At 37.7% G+C, this 26,147-nt stretch overlaps 1 protein-coding gene across 4 annotated transcripts in view; it reads right to left on the bottom strand.

Annotated features, from left to right (window-relative positions):
- Window positions 1-1,434: 1,434 nt before the first annotated feature.
- GABRA4 (gamma-aminobutyric acid type A receptor subunit alpha4) overlaps window positions 1,435-26,147 on the bottom strand; it is a 60,963-nt gene continuing 36,250 nt past the window's right edge. For all 4 annotated transcript variants that reach the window (XM_028092545.1, XM_028092547.1, XM_088020864.1 and 1 more), the window contains one exon: window positions 1,435-1,968. In XM_028092545.1, coding sequence (XP_027948346.1) covers window positions 1,435-1,968 — 534 coding nt within the window. The remainder of the gene's footprint in view (window positions 1,969-26,147) is intronic.

The following is a 26,147-nucleotide window of genomic DNA, read 5'->3' as shown; positions in this document are numbered from 1 at the left end:
AAGTTGTTAAGCCTAAGTAATGAAAAAGAAAAGTTAGTACATGAAAACCCTGATAAATTCTTTACCAGAGTCAGTAGAATCTTACCCCTTGGCTATGATCTTTCTTCTTTACTCCATTCCTTTGCTGCTCTTTTGATTTTAAAATACTCACCTTCGTTATGAAACCATACAAAAACTGCCCTCCCCCAAAACACTACACTTCCCAGAAATACAAAACTACTGACACAAAAACTTTCCAGAAGATTAGCATTTCATCAGCCATATAGACCTATGTTGGGAAAAACATCTAAAAGGCCTTGTACTGAGTTCCTAATTCTGATGATTTAATGGTTCTGATCAAATTCTATCCTACTATTCTGATCAAATTTGAGACAGATAATTGATATGATCTTATAGTGCCCAGATATCTTCTCTTAGGTACACAGTGCTTCTTATTTAGAGAACAATCTGTACACATTTTCATTATATTTTGAAGTCAATTGCTGAAGCTGTGCTAATGTGTTACCCGCTATAATATAGGAGAAACAAATATTTTCAATATGCTCTCAGACTCTAAATAAATTTCTTCCATTAAAGAATGCAATGTCCTCTGCTAGTTTATGGTTCGTTAGCATGCACTGATTGTTCTACTATTCAAGTAATAGCGTAGATAAAGGTGAAAGAGCTTTCCTAGAGAGAGTGTCTAGCTTAGTGCCTGGAACACAGTAGGCTCTGAATAACTATGTGTTAAAGAATACATAACTGAATGAACTACTGTCGAAAAGAATTCATACAATGAGTTAAACTTTGGCTCAAAGCACAGATTTTCAAGTCAAGTGTTAAGTCCTGTTTGGCCAACGTAAGACAGGGAACACATCTTCCCTGGTCTCTGTTTTTGTTTTTGATGCAGCAGAGGTTTCACTCATTGGTCAGTATTTGTTTTGTTCCATTTCCTTTTAAAAATGTTTCATTTAACAAGAAAAGTCCTTTTCTTGCAGATACTAGAAGGATCTCCAAAGGTCACCTCATATGATATCTGATAAACAATTCTGATTAAGGGCAGTGCCACTGGGAATTTAGGGTGGTTGGTTGGTATTCATAGTGTATATGAAAAAATGTCGTAGTCTGTTTTCAAATTTCAGTGTGTAAGTATGTACCACGTATCTCTAGCAGCCCTATTTCTCTTGTCCCAACTTTCCAGGATGGTCTGCAATTCATCTAATTTGAATGCTGAACTGACTCTATTCAAAGCATTTTTCTGCAGTGAAAGATGGCTCACTCTCTCTTCACTGAGGAATGAATTAACTCTCCCAATAACTGGCTTGAATTTTTTCAATGTAAAAATTACATAGACTTTTTATTTTAATAAAGAACAATGGTTTATCTTTAAAAACATTTAAAAAGGCATTCTGCATTAAGTTCATCATCTTTTAGGAAACTACTCTAGCAACAAAATTACATTAGACTTTCTGATTTCTCCATAGTGTCCTTAGATAAATAAACAACCCAATAGACCATGTTAAATGCCCCAAATGTTACTGGAAAGAGAATGCGGGCATATTTGTCTATTTTGCTTGTGCCAGATCCAGGCGGTGGTGGAGCAGAGGGAGGAGTGGTGGCTGACAACTTCCCAGGAGCCCCTATGGTATTAACGGTGGTCTTAATTCGCTCCAGTCTCGATCCGAACACACGGTGAGTAGAAGCAGATCCAACGGAAGCCTGTTGGGACACATACCCAGTTCTACGAGGAGTAGAAGGAGGAGCAGATAGAGGTGCCCTTGCAGCAGATATCGTTTCCGCTGCATTTGCATGGCTGAATGGGTTCGGACTGGAAGCTAAGTAAGACTTCGATGTGGCTTCAGAAGATCCTTGAAGAACTGTGGAAGATTTGCTCGAATGGTTTCCCACCTCAGTTCTGTTGCCAACATCAGATTCAGAGTGAACCGAGGCATTTGATCTTTTCCTCATGTTCAGACTGGCATTTGTGTTCTGAAAGGGTATATTAAAAATTACACTGATTATGTCATTTTATGTAGATGTATATGAAATTTAAAGGGATCAAATAATTAAAATTCATTGCTTCTATAAAATAAGCTGTTATTAATATGCTCTAGCCACCCAGCTTGATGTAAAAGCTTAAAAATACCTAACTAAAAAAGAACATGAATCTATCTGAAACTCTGAATCAAAAATCTTCTATTTCAAAATATTGTCCGCTTTTATAAGTAATCAGAATTTAAATCTATAGAAAGATTTGGCTTTTAGAACTATAAACTAGACTTATGCTTGATTTAATTTTAGGAGTCCATGATGATAGCAGTACAACTTCTTTGTTTAGTTTTATTGTAAATCATATTCTGTGATAGGTTGTATATCCTTCAGTGAGTTTTACATATTTTTTTATAAACAGGAGGAACTGTACTTACTCTTGTGCACAGAATAACAATAATAACCATCTATATGTGCACGACATTCCTTAAAAAAAGCAAACTCCAAAAGCTTAAATTTCCAAAACCCTGAAATTTATTTTCATAATCTTACATAGGCAATAATACACATTATTATAAAATCTGGCAATCCTAATGCATTTTATTTTTTCATCACAATAATAAAAATGCAAAGGAGCATTAATTTTAAATAAATGTTATAGTAGACATATAAACAGCATCACCATACCATTGCATAAATATCTGAATTCAAACTACTTACCAAGAAAGGGTGTTTAAATCAAAATGGAACTCACTATTTTCCATCAAATTACTTTATGTGTAGAACAAGACTATATTTGAATACAGATGCATAATAAAGATTAAAATTAATTCTCCTTATATTCTGGCAGGCATGATAAATAACTGGATAGCTAACTATAGATTGTCCATGCTAATGAAGGAAAGCAATGCTCAAATGATTCCCCAAATAGTCATGTCTGTCTTTAGAATATACCACGATTTTTTTGTAAAAACATTTCTTCCTTAATTATGTTTATCCTAAGCTGCCTTAGGATAGTTGCCTTCTATACCCTCTCCCCTTACCATTTTATGAAATACATGGTAAGTGAGGAGATGAAGAAGGAGAGGAAGAAGACCAGCGCACAAGTGGGTGATTAGAAGGAGCCAGCCTACAGGAATATCACAGATAATATCATATACAATTGACTGACAGCTCATTTTACAGAGACATGTTTATTCTACAAATATAATCCTTTTTCAAAACCACACCCATCAAGTCGGTTGAAAGTGTTTAATCCGTATCTAATGTATTTGTGGATTATGACTTCAAATTTGCTAAGTAGAGAAAGAATAAAAGCCTCACAAAATATAGAGCCAAAGTAAGATATGAGAGGTTTAGAAAGTATTCTTTATGTCCGTCTGGAGTATTCTCCTAGGCAGGTTCAGTTGAACTCATGAGAAATTGTAGTCTGACATATGGCACCTAATTTTGGTGGAGACAATTGAAACTAAAATTGACATCAACATAAAAGCTAAAGATACCATTATTTACCCTGAAATTTTCCTCTACAAAGCACATTGTAGATGTCAATTAATCCTCAGATTTTGAGTCCTTTTTTACAGAATGGAATAAGTTAATCGGTTAACATTAATTTTGAAATGTCATACATACAGTGAAGAATATAAACAAGAAGGTATATCCACATTTAAAGAGCTTACGCGATCACTGACAAGATGCATACCCACACACATGATTCAAAGTAAAATATAGTGAATGTCAAACTAGTAAAATGCTCAACATACTAAGAAGAGAAGGGAAGAGAGGAATAGCAGACCAATTAAACAAGCAGGAAAGAAACATGTTTTCAAATATAATCTGATATTTGCATACTGCTTTCTTCCACAAAAAGTTAGGCTGCCCGTAATCTTTAGAAACTCATATTTTCCCCAAAACTAAATTCTAAGAATCAGAGACTTCCATTTCTGGCCAAAATTGAGTTAAAGGGACTAAATTTACTCTCCTGTATGAAATGACAGGGAAAAAAAAAAAACTGGACAAAACATGTGAAGCAATTGTTTTGGGTTTTTTTTCAAAGATTTTATTTATTTATTTGAGAGAGAGAGAGCACACAAGCAGGAGGAGGGGCAGAGGGAGAAAGAAGCAGACTCCCCGCTGAGCAGGGAGCCTGATGCAGGGCTTGATCCCAGGACCCTGTGATCATGACCCCACCCGAAGGCAAACGCTTAACCGACTGAGCCACCCAGGCACCCAAAGCAATTGTCTTTTGAAGACACTGAGCATTAGACAACATAGAACCATAATCCTTGAGAGAGAAGAAACAAACTTGAAAGCAAATCCATGCTGTAGAACAGGAAAGGAGAATCCAGGAGAAATACGACAGATTCCCTGAATTGAGGACATGAGCTGAGAATCTGGGGAAGTCAAGGTGGCTAGCATTTATAGGAAAAAGTAACAGGCAAGTGTATGCTAAAAAAGGTGAGAGAGAGAGAGAGAGTATGCTCCAAAAATCTGAGTCTCCATTGACTATTGCGCTAAGCCCAGATCAGTTTATGAGTATGAAGCACTACCCAAGGCTGCAAAAAGAACCCCCTAAAAGGATTAGAAGAAACAGTACTTGGAACACACAAAACTAGGGATAATGCATGTTCCCACCAGCCAGACTGTAAAATCTCACCATTCGTGTAGCGTTTGGTAGAGTACGAAGAAGGACCTTGCTTCAGTAATATGGAATAATTAGCCCTAAACACAGCTCTAGTCCTGCTGAATGAATTTTAAAAGTAAGAACTGAAAGGATGAAATTAACTCTAAGTGACTTAGGTGGGCCCCAGAAAAAAGTACAAGAACACTTACAGGATCTGTCTTCTTTCCCTCTAGGTCTGCAACTTTCTGCAACTTCCTGAAATCCCAACTGTGAATCATGTTCTGTATTGTTGATTAAATACAGAAATTGCAACAAATTTTCCTCCTTCTCCATATTCATATTCATGCCCCCTTGTGACATGAATGTCCCACTCCTCTCCCATCAAGAGATGGAGTTTTTTTCCCTACAGGCTTCCTTATAACTTTCTCTGGCCAACAGTATGTGGTGGACATGATGGGTGTGTCATTTTTGTCTTAGCCTTAAGAGTTCTTGCTTGCTTCCACTCTCTCTCAAAACACTGCCATCAACACCACTAGAACAAGCTAGGACTAAACTGCTAGAAAGATCCTTTGGAGCAGAGCCAGTCATCCCAGTGAGGCTATCCTAGGTCACCCAACAGTTAGCTGATCACTAGACACATGAATCTGTCCCAGCTAAGAGAGGATGAACTGCCCAGCCAAGCCTAATCAAGATCAACAGAACTTCCCAGTTAACCCATAGACTTGAAAGCAAAATTAAATGTTTATTGTATGCCACTGAAATTTTGTACTTGTTTGTTATGTAGTATTGTTGTGGCTCTAGATAACATATATAGTCCAATTAAATCAAGGGTCCTTACAGAAGATATTGCCAAACTTATTGTGAGGGGGGGAGTTCTCAAACATTCTGGGGTAAGTAGAAGGCTGACCTGCCCAGAATTCATCGAAGACCATTAGGAGGCCCTGTTGACTAGCTCCATATACTAGCTAAAGGACCAAGATATTTTGCCCTTTATAATCCCATTCTTAAAGAATAACAGTATTTTAAAACTGGGAGAAATTCTAAAATTCCAGCTCCCCATTTTAGGTGTAGAGGAAAGTAAGAACAATAGAGGTTATGACTGGCTTGAAGTCATACAGCGAGTTACTTACAGAGTGTTTTGCCATGTTATATAGCCTCTTGATAAACAAATGCAGAGGAGCCATTAAAGAACTTAATAAACAACACCTATCTATTTGAGGCAGTTAAGTATTTGTAATAGTTAAGTACGTTGTTAGAAACTGATTAAAGACTTGGAAATCAGAAAAGAGTACAGCATGTCCTTTCAATGTCACAGTGGGGCATTGTTTAACAAGTCCACCTGAGGATTATTAAGCTTGTAGGGAAACTCACTTGAGTGTGATTTTGCTATTTAATATTGGATTTGAGTGCAAACACTGTGAAGTTACGTGTTAACTTGTGGCTTCCTGTCCAGTAGAAAAGACCACCAAAGGTTGTTATGGTTTGGTTGCCCTGTAGGATATTAATCACTTCTATATCATACCCAGTATTTATTGTAGTACTCCATTTTTTTAAATGGCTACTTATAATCATTAAGAAGATTTTGAACCTGTTTTACCATTTATGTGGTTCCCTCATTAATTAATGAGTTGGATAAAACTTCGGAAGATGTCCATTTCATATTTGTATGATTTCTCTTTTTGATGGTTTGAAAATTATATTCCGACTGGATATACTATATATTCTCACAACATCTACTATTAGACAAGTTATAAATATCGAAGAAATTAAGCATAGACTTGAAGAACACACCTGGAGAAAGAAAGTGATCCCAAGCCAAAGAGATAGGATCCATCTAAGGCGATTGGAAAAAAAGAACCAAAGAAGCAAGAGACTTCATGAAAATGGAGGGAGTGGTATGAAGTGTGCCACTAGGATTACCACTCCACAAAAGATCAAATCTTTTTATTCTCGGTTTAAAACTATTAGTAAGCTTCTAGAGTACAAATACTATCTTATTAATCACTCTAGGAGAATGCACACATCAGGCACCTACTTCGTTTTTTAATACATTTCATTGAAACAGATATATTATGGAATCAAGGTTCTTTTTCAAATTAAAAAAAATGAAGAGAAAATGTCAAAAATCTGGCCTCCAGATAACCATTCCTTTGTTGATGGGGCAGATTTCTAGAATGTTGCAGACAGTGCCTAAGGTGTATGTTACCTTGATGCAATCCCAAGTCTGACTAAAATTGCCTAATGAGTCTCAGTACTCTATATATCAGAACCCACATAAAGGAAAGCAGAATTAGACTGATTTGCGGCTTAAATCTGTGCTTCCTGTCAAGCAGCCAAATGATAAGATATTTTGTACTGATGTCCCAAGGACTACTATGTAAAAAGTAGTTGTCAATTTCCATGGTGCCAAACCACAAAAGGATTGAAAAACCTGCTGGCCCACGTGGCACAGGATTCACTAGGAATACTCTTCACACAGACCTCGAATTTTGGAAATTTGGAATTTTGTGTCAGAGTGATGTAATGTTGAGACTTGAGTGGCATCATCAGTATTCAGCAGACATGCGGTGGTTACAAACAAGAAAAGCACCTAAGCTTCATTTGAATTTTAAAAAATGACTGAGTTTGAAATCATTTTGTCATTAGTCACAATAGCCCAAAGCAAGGAAACTGGTGGGATAGAGACGCGAGGTGGCAGACTCCAACATTCCCAACAAATGAAAGCAGCAATGGGCAAACAGGAGCACATCCGAGCAATTCGTCAATCATGACTGATCTGACACAATTTCCAAAGAAGTATTATCAACTGCAAGAAGAAAATTCATCTCCACTTATTACTCCAGCAGCAGTGAGATAAAGTGACCAAGATGAGCTTTGCAGAATACACATTACATTCACCTTGCTTGCTTGAGAAGCTAATGAAGTTTAATAAAATGTAATTTAACCCTTCCAAATTAAAAACAAACAAGGCTAATAATGAACAGGTTTATCTTCTAGAATATCAATGAGTCAAATGTTTAAAAAAAACCCAATAACATGAAAACATTTGTTCCAGGCCATTCTGACAGGACTTCAGCCACACATCTTATTTAATAAGGAAACAAACAAGTATGGTAGAGCCGCTGAAACTAAACTCCAAGGTAATGATTTACTGAGGACTATCAGTAGTGTTTTTAGAAAATGCTACCGCATAGAAATGAAAAACATCCCCTCCAAATAAATATGCTAAGTATTTCATAGTTACCGGAGGACTCGATCATACATTGAACAACAAAATGCATAAATGAAAATGCTGAGTTCTCTGTTTATTGTATTTCATTTTCTCCCAATGTTAGCATTTAATTCAATGTTTGTATTTCCATAAGCTATGAAAATACTACTTTCAAAATCAGGCACTGGGATAAAAAAAAATTATGTCTTCAATTTGAAATTACCAGAGAACAAGCCCCTACAGAATTTATTCATTTTGTCTTTACAGGTTTAGAAGCTGAAAGTTTAAAATATCAGGATTTCATATAGACATGCAGTGTGGTGGTGAATTTTGCTTCATAGCGATTGCTAGTGCTTCTTTTTATTTGCCAATTAAATATATGGCCCTAGCAGAGGAAATCTCTTTGTCCCAGCTTTCACTAGTCAGAGCAGAAGCTCTCAGTTTGATCAAGTGAACTTGACTGAATGCTACTGCAATTGCTGTGAGAACTGCATTCACCAATGCTTCCAACATAACCCTGGAGACGGTAGAGGGCAAAGGGCCCTCCACTCATTTTATCCAAATGCAAACACTAACCTGGATGAATCTTTTCTTGCTTATTAATGAAAAGCAGCATTATAGTCATTCTAGGTGTTTATAAGAATAATCTGGGGGGCAACGGGGGGAATCAGTTGGTTAAGCGTTCGACTCTTGGTTTTGGCTCAGGACATGATCTCAGGGTCATGAGATTGAGCCCCATGATGGGCTCCATGCTTAGCAGGGAGTCTGCTTGAGATTCTCTTCCTCTCCCTCTTCCTCTGCCCCTCCCCTGCTCCTAGGTGCACGTGCGCTCTCTCTCTCTCTTCCTCTCTCTGAAATAAATCAATAAATCTTAAAAAAAAAATAACCTAGGAGCTAGTTAAAAATTCAGTCTCTGGCCTATTTGCAGGAAGCCTTATTTATCAGTTATGTTATTACTAATCATCAGAGATCAGAAACTGGGAAACACTGGCTAAATAATTAGGATTATGTACCCCCCAAATCAGACAGACCTGGATACAAGTATTGAATTTGCCTTTTACTAGCTGTGAGATATCTGGCAAGTTATTTAACCTCTTGAAACTTCAAAAATCCTTGCCAAAACAGGAGTAACAAGGGTACCTTCCTCATAATGAATAAATAAAATAATGCATGTAAGGTACTTATAATGTCTAGCACATAGTAGGCATCAAACAAACTTTATACAGAAATAATCCAGCAGAAGGCAGGTAATGAGATTCTGTCCCCAAAAGAAAAAGGTATATCATTCTTAATAAATCCCTATGGTAAATAAACTTTTAGAAGATATTTTCTGGGTTTCTATAAAAATATGGCCACCATTTCTAACAATCAGAAAGGTAGAGAAACACTGAAGCAAGGGACAGTCTGTGGTGTAAGCGGAAGTCGGCCAGGAACAGGATGTTGCTGGATAAAATGAGAAATAAATATGAGGAAATATAAAATTAAAACTAAATCTCGAGTAAATGGGAGAATTAACACTATAGTAAATCCTATAACTTGTGACATAGGACAAATATAAAAAGCTCTTCTAGGAAAAAAACAGCAACAGCCGCAGCAATGGTTAATTTTTGCTGAGTGGTTCTTCTACAACTGGCACTCAGCTAACATGCTTTTAACTAATTAGCTGCCACAACCATATGTCATACTCCATATAGGAACAACTATAGCCACGAGTATTTCAATGTGCAAAAATGTTGTGGGTTATATAACAAAGGAATCTCATGTATTAGATCACTGGTCTCTTTCTGGAACTTTCCAACTGTTAGTAAAGTCCAAAGACTAGTCATCAGGGAAACAGCAAAGACTGGAGGAATTGATGTAATCCAACCTCGAGGAGGATATTCACACCACACTATGCCATGAAAAGACATACGCAGAACATTGGCTCAAAATGAGAACTTTGGCAACCTAGTTTGTCTGGCCCACTTTCTAAATATAATGGAATATTAAAAAGAATTGTATCTGTGGATATATTGTTCCGGCACTATAGTATCACTCTCTTTTATTTCTTATTTCAATTACAGAAGTCAAAAGGACTTTCTTCCACATTTAAGTTGGATGTAGGAAATAGGGCAGTGAAAGCACTAGACTTGGGATAGTAGAAGGCAACAAATGTCAAAGAAGGTAAAATAATCAAAACATTAAGAGGTTTTAATCATTACTATAGACTGAACTGTGTCCCGCTCTAAATTCGTATGTTGAAGTCCTAACCCCCCACCCTGGGACTGTATTGGAGATAGGATCTTTAAGGAAGTGATTAAGGTTAAATTAGGTCATAATGATGGAGCCCTGATCAGATAAAACTGGTATCCTTATAGAAAAAGAGACACCACAGAGCTCTTCCTCCATGTCAAAAGAGGATACAACAAGAAGGCAGCCATCTGCAAGCCAGAAAGACAGCTCTCACCAGAAACCAACCCTGCTGGAATCTTGATCTTGGATTTTCTAGCCTTTAGAACCACGAGAAAACACATTTCAGTTGTTTAAGCCATCCAGTCCATGTTATTTTTGTTATGGCAGCCTGAGCCGACTAAAGCAATTCTCTAACTTCCATGAAATTAAATTGAAGGCACATATATTTTATGATTTTTAAAATAATAAATATTAACTAACCTCATAAGAAAAAAATAAACCAAACCTAAACAAACTTGCAGCTCTCCCTCTTTTCAGATTTTTTTCTTTGTTTCTAGCCTGTGCTCTTCTCTCTTCTCCACTGAGTATACCTTTTTTTAAAAATTTTATTATGTTATGTTAATCACCATACATTACAGAGGGTATTATGCTGAGCAAAATAAGTCAATCAGAGAAAGACATGTATCATATGACCTCACTGATATGAGGAATTCTTAATCTCAGGAAACAAACTGAGGGTTGCTGGAGTGGTGGGGGGTGGGAGGGATGGGGTGGCTGGGTGATAGACATTGGAGAGGGCATGTGCTATGGTCAGCACTGTGAATTGTCTAAGACTGTTGAATCACATACCTGTACCTCTGAAACAAATAATACATTATATGTTTAAAAAAGAAGAAGAAGAAGATAGCAGGACGGGAAAAATGAAAGGGGGGAAATCGGAGGGGGAGAAAAACCATGAGAGACTATGGACTCTGAGAAACAAACTGAGGGTTCTAGAGGGGAGGGGGGGTGGGGGGATGGGTTAGCCTGGTGACGGGTAGTAAAGAGGGCACGTTCTGCATGGGGCAGTGGGTGTTATACACAAACAATGAATCATGGAACACTACATCGAAAACTAATGATGTGAGTATACCTTTCTGATAACCCCAAATCCTGGATAGAGTTAAGATACAAGACATACAGAGAAATAGAGATGCCTTTGACAGAAATCAAGCATTGATCTCTTTGTAATATTCTCAGTTGTTCTTGATGACTACAAATACTTTCATATATACCTGGGAACATCTACATTCTCTTCCTAAACTGTCCCAATTGCCTAGATATAAGATTTCTCCAGGATACCTTTTGAGCTCCTTACATCTTCTCTTCACTCAAATCAGAGGAATTTGGTTAACTGAGGCTTTTATTTATCCTTCTAGTTTGGACTTAGCTCCAGATCCTTCTTACCAACCCCATAATTTTCCCTAAATATTTTTGCCTCTCTTCCTATCATGACTCTAATGTCTGACTCTCTCTCTCTTTCTGTGTGTGTGTGTGTGTGTGTGTGTGTTGTGAATTTCAGGGCATTTATTTGTTTAAATATTGGGAAAATGTCATTAATAACATAATTTATAACTTTTCTTTTCCACATTTTATATTAAGATTTTTTTTTAATCCTTAAAAGTAGAGTTAATATATGTAGATATCTGGTTAAACATTGCAAAAGAAATCTTTCCAAGTTTTTAAATCCCTGATTTGGGTGGCCAAATGAATTTATTTTTCAAAGCATGCACATCATCCTATGGAAATGATTTGCTTCAACTTCAAAATATTCAGAAAATTACATTTGAACTTAGAAAACATTTAGACACTGTTTTTTTTTTCTTCCTATAGAATTGATACGATTTGATCATAATGAAACTGTGCTATGATAAATACCCACCCAGAAGGATTCAGGTTCATGCCAACCATACAGGAGGCTGATATACCGAGTAGTCTGAGTCACAATTTCATCTGCATCAGCAAAGGCAACAAGAGCACTATCCAAAAAGCAATAATTTATCAAGACCAGCTTCTCAGTAGACTTCTGCTGGAAGGAAACATTTCAAAGCTCAAGCATTATCAGTTACATCCCTTTGTAAAATCATAGCTATGCAGTGTAAGAAAGCCTTTGATGAGCCAAGAACCTTACCTAAGACAGGCTGAGTTTCTTTACAATATTAGACAATGTTTGCCTACTGAATCTAAACATTTATGATAGCTTCAATAGATTTATTTTTAGGAAAAAGAGCTCAAGTGCCAGGCTTCCTCTCTTGTTGGAAGTGAGTAGTAGAAGATCCACAATTAAGTTCATAAGCAATAAAGGACTTATTAAAGACATTGATTCACTCCACTATTAATTTGTCCAACATATATGTATTGAGTGTCCAATTTTTCAAGTTATTTTGCTGAGCATTGGGAGTACGGAAGTGAAAAAAATACAGTCTTGGCAACTTCTCTCAGGAATTATAAAAAAATTGTAATAACCAGTAAACGCTATAAAGGAAAATTAAAGAATTAGGGAGTACATTACCTGAGAAAGCTTCTTTGAGAAAGGGAGTGAAACTTCAGGGATGAGTAAGGCTTAACCAGGTAAAAGAGGAACTGTGGGGGAAAGGAAGGAAGTGCCCTATGGTAGCGGCGACAAATTCTGAAGATTTCTCTCAGTAGCACAAGGATAGGAAGGCTGAGAAACTTCCTTGTCAGTTAAAATTTGAAATCCCTTGAGGATGTTCTAAAATCTTCCCTTTCTTTTTTTCCTCTTATCTTGTTTTGAAATGGCAATTAAGGCAATGCTTTACATTCAGGGCTACTCTCACATAATTAATGTCTGATACTAGCACTTGCCAGAAGGAGATCATAAATCTCCACCAACATCTCTACAGTGTATTGAGTACTTACTAAGGACCAAGCACTGCACTAAGTGTTTCTCACAAATAACCTCACATATCTCCTGCAACCACCGGGGAGCTAGTATTAACATTCTCAGTTTTTCCAGTGAGGACACTACAGCCTAGAAAAGTTAGGTACTTCTCCCAAGGTCAGACAATTAAAATGGGTCAGAGGCAGGATTTGAACTCCAAACCCACACTGTTGACCACTTCAGGATGCTGCCTACAACAGCAAATGCATATGTTAATGGGACTGAGGGGAAGGAGAAAAGAATTTACCTGAAATATGTCCCCAAAACCCAAAATCAGGTGAGTGACAATTATAAATGGCTTGGCTTTTCAGAATTAATTTTATTTACATTTATTTGGTTTCTATCATAAGTTAAACCCTGTGCTATGCTTTGACTCACAAAAAAAGTCTTTCTCTGATTAATCCTTCCTTTCCAGTATATGTGAAAATTGTTCTAGAGTTTTTACAGATTCCTCTTTCTCCCATTCTTCCTTATATTCTTCCTACTCCTTTGGTGCTCGGTTGTCATAGCATGCTTCTAGACATTACTTTGTATCTCGGCTATCCTGTACATTTTGGACTGTTTTAAAAATGAATCAATATTACCCCTCAAAATCTCTGTCTTCTATATGATGAAAATATTTTGATGATGATCTTCTGCAAGAGGGAAGCTTTGCCCCAACTTTCTTCCACAAACTTTCTCTTGAGTTAGAATATAGCACACAAAAGATGTTTAAAATTTTACCATTCGGGAATGCAAGCTGGTGCAGCCATTCTGGAAAACAGTATGGAGGTTCCTCAAAAAGTTGAAAATAGAGCTACCATACGACCCAGCAATTGTACTACTGGGTATTTACCCCAAAGATACAAATGTAGGGATCCGAAGGGGTATGTGCACCCTGATGTTTATAGCAGCAATGTCCACAATAGCCAAACTATGGAAAGAGCCAAGATGTCCATAGACAGATGAATGGATAAAGAAGATGTGGTATATATATATACAATGGAATATTATGCAGCCAACAAAAAAACCCACAAAATCTTGCCATTTGCAATGACGTGGATGGAACTGGAGGGTATTATGGTGAGCGAAATAAGTCAATCAGAGAAAGACATGTATCATATGACCTCACTGATATGAGGAATTCTTAATCTCAGGAAACAAACTGAGGGTTGCTGGAGTGGTGGGGGGTGGGAGGGATGGGGTGGCTGGGTGATAGACACTGGAGAAGGCATGTGCTATGGTGAGCACTGTGAATTGTATAAGACTGTTGAATCACATACCTGTACCTCTGAAACAATACATTATATGTTAAAAAAAAAAAGAAGATAGTAAGAAGGGAAAAATGAAGGGGGGGAATCGGAGGGGGAGAAGAACCATGAGAGACTATGGACTCTGAGAAACAAACTGAGGGTTCTAGCGGGGCGAGGGGTGGGGGGATGGGTTAGTCTGGTGACGGGTATTAAAGAGGGCACGTACTGAATGGAGCCCTGGGTGTTATACACAAACAATGAATCATGGAACACTACATCAAAAACTAACGATGTAATGTATGGTGATTAACATAACATAATAAAATAAAAAAAATTACCATTTAAGTATATGATATGCTAAAGCCGAAACATTTCTCCCCCTGGTGCATAAGACACTGTAATTTCAACTTTAATTGTAACCCAGAGAAAGTATCAACATAAGTAGTAGCTCTAGTTTCTGACTTGCGAATGATTCTTCAAACATGTAATTATCTACAAGTAATTAAAGATAATGAAGTTCAGCAATCCATGTGCCAAATTATGTATAAAGTTAATGTGTATACATACATGTGTCTAGTAAAAAAGGACTCATTGAGCCACTGATTGTGTATGCTCTTATATTTCCGAAATCAATTCCTTTCCCTATTCTTTACGACTGGAAGCACAGGCAATTGGTCATAAAGCCTATGTTGAATTATCCTTTTAACACAATTCATTACAAATTTACTCCATCTCAGTAAAACAGCACATTAAGTCAGAACAAATTGATAGTGTACCATGACACCACTTGGTAGCTCTTACATTGTCAGATGACGCCCCCCCCCCCAAATTGCTGAAGCCATTTAGATTTTCTCCAGGAAATAATTTGACTTGTCCTGAAGAGTAAGTACCATGCTATCAGCTATAGTTTCCAATGGGGCATTATCAAAGCCATTCAACATTTAACAAGGCTCTCATGCTGAAACAGCTGTTCATCCAAAGTGAAAATTTTAAAACTTGCTCTGAGCTTAGATAATCTTACTTGAGCTAGAAAATAAGGTATTAGACTATTTTGCATGTTCTACCACTTTATGACAAGAAAGACAATTTTGCACTTCAGTAAAGGCAGATTGCAAATTTAGCATGAATTGAACCAGTAGCTGAGTTGCAATTTATGGTAAATGGCTCATCAGCACATTAATGTATACCACCAAGATAACCACTTCAGCCAAGCAGGCCAGAAACTAGATTGCCCAAATATCTGGTAGGAAGCAAGAAAAATGTGCCCTCTACAAACATCTATAAAATGAATCTTAAAGCCCAAAGCTCCCAAACATCTATCTTCATTATCATTCTTATTGGCAGGATATTAGGAGTTAAAAACCAAAGTCAGAACCATAGGTTCTGAAATCAGGTAGATTCAAGTTTCGGATTCTGCTAAATACTAGCTATGTGACCTTGGGGGGGTGTTATTTAGCCTCACTGTGCTTCAGATTTCTCCTGAGTAAAATGAGGATAATAACAATAGTACTTAGAGTTACTGATGGGGTAGTATTCATAAAGCCCTTAACACTCTACCTAGAACACAGTAAGCAAACAGTACTTGTTAAATATTAATATTACATTGTTATCACTTCATATTCTAAGGCAAAAATGTGGCTAGTCCCTATGAGGTAAAATATTACAATATAAGCTTCCATTATTTCTATCCTCAGATATTCACTGTATTTTTTCAAAAGAACTAAATATTAAATGAATACTGTACACCTCAGAAAGTGTTGGAAATATATGGGAACTACATTCTGTGCTCTACTCAAAATTCATCTTATTTCCTATTTCTAGATGGAGATAACCAGCTCCATTCCTTGGAGCTATGCTAAGAACGAGCTAAAACCCAACTTGCCCAGATCTGTCAGTTGCAGGAAGAGATAATTAAAGGCTCCTGTCTAAAAGGTGTCCTTCTGGGCTGATGGATGTTTGAAGAGAGACACAAAAATCAGGAATCCTGTGATCTGGGCCTACTTAATTCTATTAGCATTTAAAAAAATATTCACGCTTTCTCAACATATAACATACTAAAATGTTTCTTATATTACAAAGGAGAAAATGAAAATATCAACTCCCTCAACTCCTCAATCTGTTGACCCCTTCCAAAATATCAACTCCCTCAACTCCTCAATCTGTTGACCCCTTCCAGCTACTGTTCTTTCTATCACTGCCAGTTTAGAGAAAAACTGTCTCCATTTACCACTCCTGATTCTTCACCTGTCATTTACTCTTCAACCCATCATTATCTTAGGTCCTGTCTTACCTTACCCTTAAAACTCTTTGTGGATTGTTTCAACAGGCATTTTTTAAAATCTGCGTCTTACCTACTAACTCAGTAGCATCTAAAACTGTTGATCACTTCTTCCTTCTTCAATTTTTTCCTATAAACGCCACAATCTAGTCACATCCCCCTTAGCTTTCTTAGTCTCTGATGTGGGATTCTCTTCCTCTGCCTAATTCTAAGATGCTGTCTTTCCATAGGGTTCAACTCTCAGACATCTCAGTCTTTGGGTAAATAAGCCTGTCCAGTGGCTTGGATGACCATCTTTATATCAATATTATAAAATCAATGGCTACCTCCCAAATTTCTCTCCAACCTGAAGACCCATATATCCAGAAGGCTATCATTCAGATACACGAGAAGCATACTAAGATTCTAATTTATTCATTCGTACATCCACTCACTTATTCATCCAATTATTCAACACATGTTTATTGAGTGTTTATTTATACGTCAGGCACTGTTCTTGGCTCTAGTGATACAAGAGTGGAGGAAAGGCCCAAAATTCTTACCCTTATGGAAACATTTTTGTCTAAAGTCAAATCTATATACAAATTTATTCATATCCAATGAATCCAAGGTATTTATCCCTACAAATACATCCCTCCTGCTGTATTCTAGATCTTAAAGACTGGCACACTAACCAGTTAGCTATACAAGCCACAAAACTTCAACTATTCTTGCCCACTTCTGCCTTATTCTTTTCTGTCCAACTTCTCCAATATTTTTCCGATATGCTTAGTCTTCTTCACAGCCTTTGTAAAGGCAATCAACATTTCTCACCTGGTTACTGCATATGCTATTAACATTCTCAGACCTAACATGCTTATGAGTCTTCCCTCTCTCTACTCTCCACTAAAATAATATTTATGCCTTGTAAATCTGATCACATTACTTCCTTGTTTATATTCTTCCAGTTGGCACTCTACGGTTTTCAAGAAAAAAAACTTAAATACTTACATAGCATAACACTCTACATTACCTGGGCCCTGCCTCCCAGTCCAATCTCATCTTCCCTATTATTCTCAAACCCTCCTTGTAACTACCCCAGTTACTCTAGTGTAGCATATGCTATTGGTGCCTTGTCTATTTTTATTTGGTTTACCCAGACATTACTTCAGACAAGATGATGGCTTACTGCCTTTCTCTGACTAAAGGGTACTCTGTCTACAGGAGTTTGATCTGGGGGAGAGGGTTTGACCAAAAGCTCAAGAAAGTTAACATCCCTTGAGTAATTCTAATTAACAAGAGACAAGAGTTGGTAAATAAATATCCCACTTCTTTGTCAACCAGTGGGACAATTCTGAGGTGTGTTCCACACATACTCTGAGAGAATCTCTAGATTATTACACAGTGGTAAATCTGCTCATTAATCATACTTTACTGGATTTTCTTCCTTTCCATCTTAATTTCCTCACAGCACTTCTTGGGATCACCTCAAAAAATAAAGTGCTTGCACATAAATCCCTGCAGCAGAGTTCTGCTTTTGGGGAAACCCGATTAAAACACTTGGACTCTAGCAGGATGCCTTCATTTAGTTCTACAGGTATCAGCTGTATTGTCTTGCTTCCAGATCTTTGTACGTACCCCTCACTGCCTTCCTTCCTCCATCTTCTTTGCCTCCCTTTTATGTTTTCAAAGGTAGTACTTAGCTATTGATTCCTCTGAGAAATTCAATGTGACACATCCACCACCATCATCAGAATACCCCACCACAGAGATGCTAATCTGAACTGCTGTATCTTCACACAGCCTTCTAGGTTTTTCCCTAGCCTAGCGTGTAGCATACTGTGGGAGTGTCCCTCCCAACTGTGGATTCCTTAGGGCTGCAGGCTTCTTATGTTTTCCCTTTCCCACTAACTAGCACAGTACCAAGCACAAAGAGATAGTCAATAAAAACAAGCCAAATGAATAACAAATAAATGATGAGCAAATGGTATTGAAATAAATCAACAATGAAATCATTCCCTCCTGTACACTCGGAACAGCAAAAATGAGTCTCACACAATGTGTCTCAGGAGATAAGTAGTTGGCAAAGCTATATAGCCAAAAGCAGCGCATTTAAATCCACTTGGAAACCAGATGACAGTCATTTATTCTATCCAGATTATACTTCCTGGGCTACTACAGTAGTTAATGAACTGTTTAATGAGTCAATCCCGGAATATTAGCTGATAACCAGAATTAAACGTCTTTCCTCTCCCATTTCATACATCTGCTTATTTAAAAGTATGACTGGATGATTGCTATTGAGCAGAAGAGCATCACCTCCTGGATCAACCTTCCCCTTCCCTTCGCCCTCTGCTGCTACACAGGAGAAGCATGAGGCTCACAGGCACCAACCTGCCTCTGCAGGAGCAAAGCAATGGGAAACGCGAGTCTCTCCTTCAAGCCAGTTGAAACATGTAGCCAGTGGCTGAAATAGCTTGTTTAACAAGGACTGGATTTTTCCTCTCAATCATAGTTCTAAAGCTATCAGTTATTGAAAAGCTGATTTTCAAAGCACACACTAGAACAGCTTTTCTGTACAGCTGCAGTGCTATTTAAATCTTCCATGAATATATCCACAAACCCAAGAAAATTCTAAGCTGAAATACTGCTCTTAGAAAGGACATAGTAAAATAAGACCCTATGGGGGAAAAATCCAGGAAGTGAAATCTGGTCGTTAATTTTAATATTGAAATTATAAAATCAGGCATATGGTTTCTACTCCTCCAGGCTGGAAGAACACTTGCAATCACTATTTGGAAGGTTCAGCCTATAAGGTCCTTTTGTGAGACTCTTTGGTGGACAGTAGCAGTCTGCCTCCCACTTGTTCTTTGACACACCTCAGAAATGTGGATAAATGTCCCACTTTCTGCTGTGGTGAGGCTGGAAGCCGATGTAGAATAAGCAGTAAAGGCAATGGTTTGGAGACACTAAACTGATCAATGGGAGGCGAGATCATTCTTGGAAATTACCAACTCCTGTACCCAAGTTTCTGCTCCACAGTAAATGTCAAGTCCTTATCTGCCATGCCATTGTGAAAAAATTCCCAGTACCAGTCACCATTAGAAATATTTTAGAGCCATTCATTTGGAGGCTGTTGATGAAAACCAACTGACACTATACCTAAGAAAGTTCTCTGAAATCACCGACCGAAGAAAAGCCATGATGAGAATTGTTCTGTGTCCCATCAAGTATTGTGCAGCCCTGTGGCTCCCATCTGCTATCTCTGAACTCCCAATATAATGGGATCTTCAGACCAGGGCCAAATGAATGCTTGCTAAATTAGGGATTCACTTCAGATAAGGAAAAGCCACGCTAGCCTATGAATATGCCAGGATGATTATAAGACATAAGGCAAAGGGTGCACACAGCCTCAACACCTAGCACAACTCCTGGCGCAAGATGACACTCGACAATGATCTGTTGAATTAACAGATAAATGAACGTGCATAAGCTGAGATCCTGACGTTTAAGAAAGTCTTACTAAACACCAGTATATTCAAAGTTCCATACACATGTCTTGAGTCATCATTTGACCATAAAGCATGAATAAAAAGCTCAGCAGGGCCGAAGAAAATTTGGATCAAGTCCATATTCTAAAGCATTGTGGAATTAATAAATGAAAATTTAATGCCGTTTTGAGTTTTTGTTATGCCATGGGAACCTGCTGGCCCCTTGGTTTTAAAATAATTTTCCAACATACTAAAATCAAAATTTTTTCCCATGTTGTTCTTTCCTTTGTTTCCATAGGAAACAGTGACTTCCAGGCATCCGAGATGACACAACATAGATTGCCAAATTGCATGCCACCCTGCAGTTGCCAAGGAGATAATGTATGTCATTCCTACAAATAACATGTTGCTCACGCCTTCATTTCCTTTATCTAGCTTTTTAAGATATTCTTCGCCTGAACGAATTCAGATAATGTTCACTGGGAACTGATGGAAACATTCCTTTTTTAAAAACGTGTTTACCCCATTCCCCCAAGACACTTGATAGCATCACACATGCCGTCTGTGGAAGGTCTGAACATATTTTATGCCGATTTTGGAACCAGTGATTCAGCAGTTTTCGCTGGGGGAAAAAAATGCATCCTGAATTCTGTCTGCTTGCATTCTAAGTAAAGGTTCAATTAAATCCACACCTGGCACTAACATATTCCAGTTTGAAATGGTCTACCACAAAAGCAGCTGAACTCAGTTGAATTTACATGGGAAGGAAAAGAAGGAAAAGTTAGAGCAAGCAAAGGGGGGAAGGATGGATGGAAGGAAGGAAGAAAGGAAAGGAGGGAGGGAAGGCAGAACAGTGGGAGGAAAGGAGGAAAACATATTTACTGAGCACCCACAGTATTCCAGATTAAACATCTGTAAGATAAACAAACAGAATTAGAGAAATTAAAGACCTTGGCTGACATCATCTTACTAACAAGAGGTTGAGTCACTATTTGAACTCGAGTATATCTGACTTTTTAAAAAGCATATGCTTTCCAGTTATCGAGTGCATAACAGATCCCCCCAAACAGTCCCTTTCATGGCTTTGGAGGTTGACTGGACTCAGCTAGGCAGCTCTCACTCAGTGTCCCTTGGGTGGTTTTAGTCAGAGTGGCTGGGACTGGAGCCACCTTGAAGACATCCTCATTCCCATTTCTGGGAGTTGGTAATGGGGTTGTCAGCCGAAACACCCTCCCTGTGATCAATCCATGTGGCCTGGGTTCCTTACAGCATGACGGCTGGGTCCCAGTAAGGGGTCTCAGGAGACCCAGCCTCAATGTCACATAGCACGGCTTCTGCTGGGCTCACAGCCCCCCTGCCCCAACCAGATTCAAACGTGAGGGAACAGACTCCATCACATTGTAAGAAATGCATGGCAGACGACCAGTGGGGGAGGAGGTCTTATCACAACCATCTCGAAAAATGTTTTCTGTCACAATATATTTTTTGCAATACCCCAAACGCCTCAAGCCTGAGATCCAGGCTTCAAAGGCTCTCTTTATCTGGTTGGTAGAGTAATTGGTGAGGGAACAGTTAAAATGTTCAGTTTTAAAAGAGGAGGGAAGCAACTTTTAATGTCAGCTCGATGAATTGTGAAAAAAAACTGAACATTGAAATTAAATTTTGGAATGAGTTTCTGATTAATTTTTTTGTGTGCTTAGCAGAATCCCATTTTACTCATGCGTTGTCAATTTTCAAAGCATTTGGTTATCATAAAAACTAACTCTACACTAAAATTATATTGCGGCATATTCGTACATAAGTTAGCACTATATAGAATTACCAAAAAGTGCTTGTATCTAATTTAGCTTTTTGTACTTTATCTGATTTTTAATCTAATTATCTTTTTGTAGTTAGATAAATGGGAATTTCCTACATGAATTATAGGTTATACCTGCTCAACATGGGGCATGCATACGTAGAAATAGAAACACCAAATGAATGGCTGTTACAAAGGGTAACATAGTCTATGTGGAGCTATGTTCTTGTCATCTTAATCTGTCATCTACCATGAACTTATCAGGAGGCTTCTGGCTAATGTCTTTATCTTCTCAGCACTCTTTAAAATTGTTCTAATAGTGAACCTACCTAGGCCTACACCATGAGATCATCCAGGTGATCCGAAACAGCCATGAACCCTCCATTGACCATCCAATTTGTATTTTAGCCATTAAATCACATTTATTTATCCTCTGGAAATCTATCAAACTATTATCATAAATAAAGAGAAAATAAGATATTAATGACATGAAGAAAGAACACCATGGAGTAAACATAATAATCAGATGGTGGAGCACATTCAAACTGGGGAAGAACATTGTGGTGAGCTAGTGAAAAAGCAACAAATTCTGTCTCATTGCTTACACTGCTGAGAGAGTATGATTGTGCTTACTCTACTGTGCTAGGAAAGTGGTCTGGAATAAACATATATAATGTACATATTTAATGTAGCTATTTCTGAAATGATCAGCTCTATCATGAATTGGGCTGGACTACACAGTGCTAAGTCAGGTCTCCCGAGCAGAGGACCATAATCCCAAACAACAGCAGAGTTCTTTCCTTCTTCCTAATATAAGTCTGGCAGATGCTCTCATCCAGATCAGCACATAAGATGAAATCTTAGGATACCCTCAACTAGGGCTTGACAGAAAAAAAAAAAAAAAATTGAAGTGCTTAGATAACACACAAGGCAATGACAGCAAGTGCATGGAAGAAAGGACATCTTATTCAGTATTTCTCTCCTTATTTTCATACTTCTGATTTCAACCCACATGTTTGAGCTCCAAATTTTACATCTCTCTGTATCTTTCTGAGAATAAAGCAATAGTATTGCTCTGTCTTACATTAAAGAACAGTTGGCCTGTACCTTATACCAACACTGCCTCACAATGAGGAGCTGCGATCCTTTTTACTTCAATTTTGTGTGCCTTGGAACTTAGAAACTTCACAGTGCTATGAATATTAATACTCTGAGTAGCTAGCTGCACCTACTGGCTGCGAAACGACCGGATAGTAACCAGGAAGTTAATTGTAGCCAATAATTACCTTAAATTGTCTCATGAAATTCTGAAATCCCCTACTGCTTGTAATTGTAACCTTTAACCCCATTATAAGATGCCTATTAAGGTCATATATATCTAGATTATAATTTGAAATAATTAACTTAAATCCTTTAGCAAATTTTCATTGCTGGAAAACTGCTTTTTACATTTCCTCCATTGTTAGGGTGACTATCTAGTCTATTGGTCAAGCCAGGACATTTTTGTCCCCCAAAAAATCCTAAATTGGGTAAACCACAAGGGCAACAAGCAAACAAAGCCAACCTACCCGTTATACATTAATTGGAAAAATAAAAAACAATAAAAGTTTCCAATTTGCTAGGAATTTGAAGACCACAGAGAAAAAAAAAATGTATGTTTCATTCAATATATGATTTTAAGTCTTTCCATATTCTATCTCAATGATGCTTCAAAACACTTCTTTAAAGTATTTTTAGTAATGAATTTGATAAAATTAATTTGGCTATGATGCAAAAGATATTACCCATTGCAAATATGCAAAAATGAACGATTTCCATAATTTTGAAAGATGAGTGCACTTGATAAAAAAAAACACTGTGGGAAAATAAGTCTAAGAGAAAAAGAACTTAAATATTGGAAGTACTAAAGAGAGATTCATTTTTTTAATTAATCAAAAACAAACAGGATTCACCACATAAAATCTAATTCCGTTTTTCTGAATCGCTCAGGGATACTAATATAACTTTCTGTCCGCGAGTCAAGTCCCCATTGGCCGTAATCTATTTCAGTCCCGAAAAGTATTCTTGTTCTGTGGATAATAGGTAACCTCCTTGGTGCCATTTTTAGATCAGCCCGTTGGCAAACATTAAGCAGAAAGCATGTTAACATTTTTCAGGATCAGCTAAGCCTTTAGCAAAGTGGGTTTCTTGCTTGCAGAAGCAGGAATAGTGAGCTAAACACAGGGGAGAGTGCCTGTTGATGCTCTACATCTGTACAAGCCTCAGCTGCTTCAAGTCAAAATAAAATAAAATAAATAAAATAAATAAACTAACAAAACAATCCTACTGAGAGTATTAAGATGCCCATAGAGGGTATGTTCCCATCAGCCCCCAGGCACACTGAGTACAGGTCCAAGGTTTTGACATTCTCAGCTCCAACCTAAACCTTTGTCTTGAAAACAAACTAATACATTTTAAAAATGCTAACCACTATAATCACTAGGACAATTTATTTCTAATTACCTGTTTTGCTATCAAAAAGAAACAGTTGATAAAAGAAATTATAAGTCAGATCTAGGCCTCATCTTCGCTTCAGAAGACTGTTTTTGACTTTTTAAAACCATTTTAACCAATATAAATAGTATTTTCATATGGTTCAACCTAATAAAAACTGACTTTTGTCTAAACAAATCACAGGTTCATTTGGCTAGTGAATGTCAAGTGCTCAGCCCACGCTCTTCATTCATCACTGCAGTCACATTTTTTTAGTGACGGATCCGCTCTAAGAATATCAAACTATCAAATTACTATAGGGTTGTCCAGCTCTCACTTGCTTTCTGTGGAAGCACCTTTCAGGCTCCGCAAGGCCTCCTTTTCTGATCTTCCAAGCAGGACACCCTTCTCAGTGCTTCTCCATTCAAACCAGTTCTCAGAAGGGAATCGATTATATCCTTTTTTCACACACAATCAAACAACATTTCCTTGTGTTCCAGGTGTAGCCTGAACAGCACAGTTGAGCATAACTGTCACTTCCATCTAGTAGCCTGTCTACATCAGGAGCCAGAGTAACCCAAATAAGACCGAGTCAAAGGCACAGCTGTCGAAAGGGCAGGGATAATAGTTGCTTCATATGAGACACTTCCAAAGAAACCAGGTGGTTTTGGGTCAAGAAAAGAGTCATGCAGATTTCCTTCAGTAATCCCCAAAGTCAATGTGGGCCTTACAAAGTAAAAGAGCAGCACTGGAATGGGCATATGGGAGTTTTCTCTATTTTTGTTGTCATCTAGGACTCCTCTTTCCTGTCACTATTGTTATTATTAATATTTTACAGAGACCACATTGCATTCATTCATTCTCTGATCCACTGACTCAGTCAACATTGAATTGGCATTTACTGGGTGCCAGGCTCTGTGCTGAATATTGGTCCTAAAGTTCACATTCTTAAAGACTTAAAAAAAAATCTATCCAGATGTTCACAAGTGTTCATAGTTGGTTAAGCTGGAAACAATAGTATGCCCATTTTGTATGTAAAGAGTTGGCTTTCCATTCCGTGGATACAGAGTCCATACCCTCTTTTGCCACATTCTCTTTGAAAATACCAACGCTCCAGTGCCGAAGACGGCTGAAGAGAAAGTACAGATGTACTAAGTGATGGGGATACTTCCTCCATCATATATCCTCCTTTCATTTTAATAGCATAATTTTGCACTTTCAAGGGCCCCCCTGATGTCCCCATTAAACTGATTTGGCTTAGATAAACTTTTTCGGGAGGTAAAGAGAGAAAGTGCTCACAGAAAAACTAAACCACACCCTCATGCTCACACCCCCATTCCTTTCTTTGAATCTCCTAAAGACAGGTTTTTCTCGGACTATGGAGCCCACAACTGTTTTCAGTTAGTCAAGCAAAAAGCAAGTAAAAGTCATCTCTAAACAAGTTTGTTTTAGCCAAATTTGCCCCGAGAGAGAGAGAGAGAGAGAGAGAGAGAGAGCTTGAGAGAGAAGCCAAAATCACTGGACTGCGTGGTTGGGAGTCACAAGACTGGAGAGAATAAGCAAATCCCCATGCTAGTCATCACTATGACCATGTTGGAGTTCTAAAAATTGAAGTCGAAGTACAAGAGAGAGAAACTGAGGGAGAAAGAATAGCACCTTGCAGAATAACTAAGAGGGATATGAAAAGTCAGGAGGCTTTGTGAGAGAATAAGATGTGTTATTCAGGCAACAAAGCTAGACAGGGTAAGAGTCTTGTGAAATCTGAAATTCTAGAACCTAGACAACCATATCATGCCATACAATCTGAGTAGAAACTGCCCTCTCCTTAAATTAACCAAAATACATAATAATCTTCTACCAGAGATATTTTTTATGCATAATATCCTTTAATTCATTTAAGTGAAATGAAATAAGTAATACGTAAACTGATAATTCTTGAAACTTCTAAAACATCTGAGGCTGAGTGAAAAGCTAGAGATTTA

This window comes from Eumetopias jubatus, unplaced genomic scaffold (assembly GCF_037043125.1).
Source record: "Eumetopias jubatus isolate StellerSeaLion01/CBP00866 unplaced genomic scaffold, mEumJub1_p1.0 scaffold_2, whole genome shotgun sequence".
Classification (NCBI taxonomy): Eukaryota; Metazoa; Chordata; class Mammalia; order Carnivora; family Otariidae; genus Eumetopias; species Eumetopias jubatus.
Note: the sequence above shows the minus strand (reverse complement) of the source record. Positions and strands in the feature narration are given on the sequence as shown.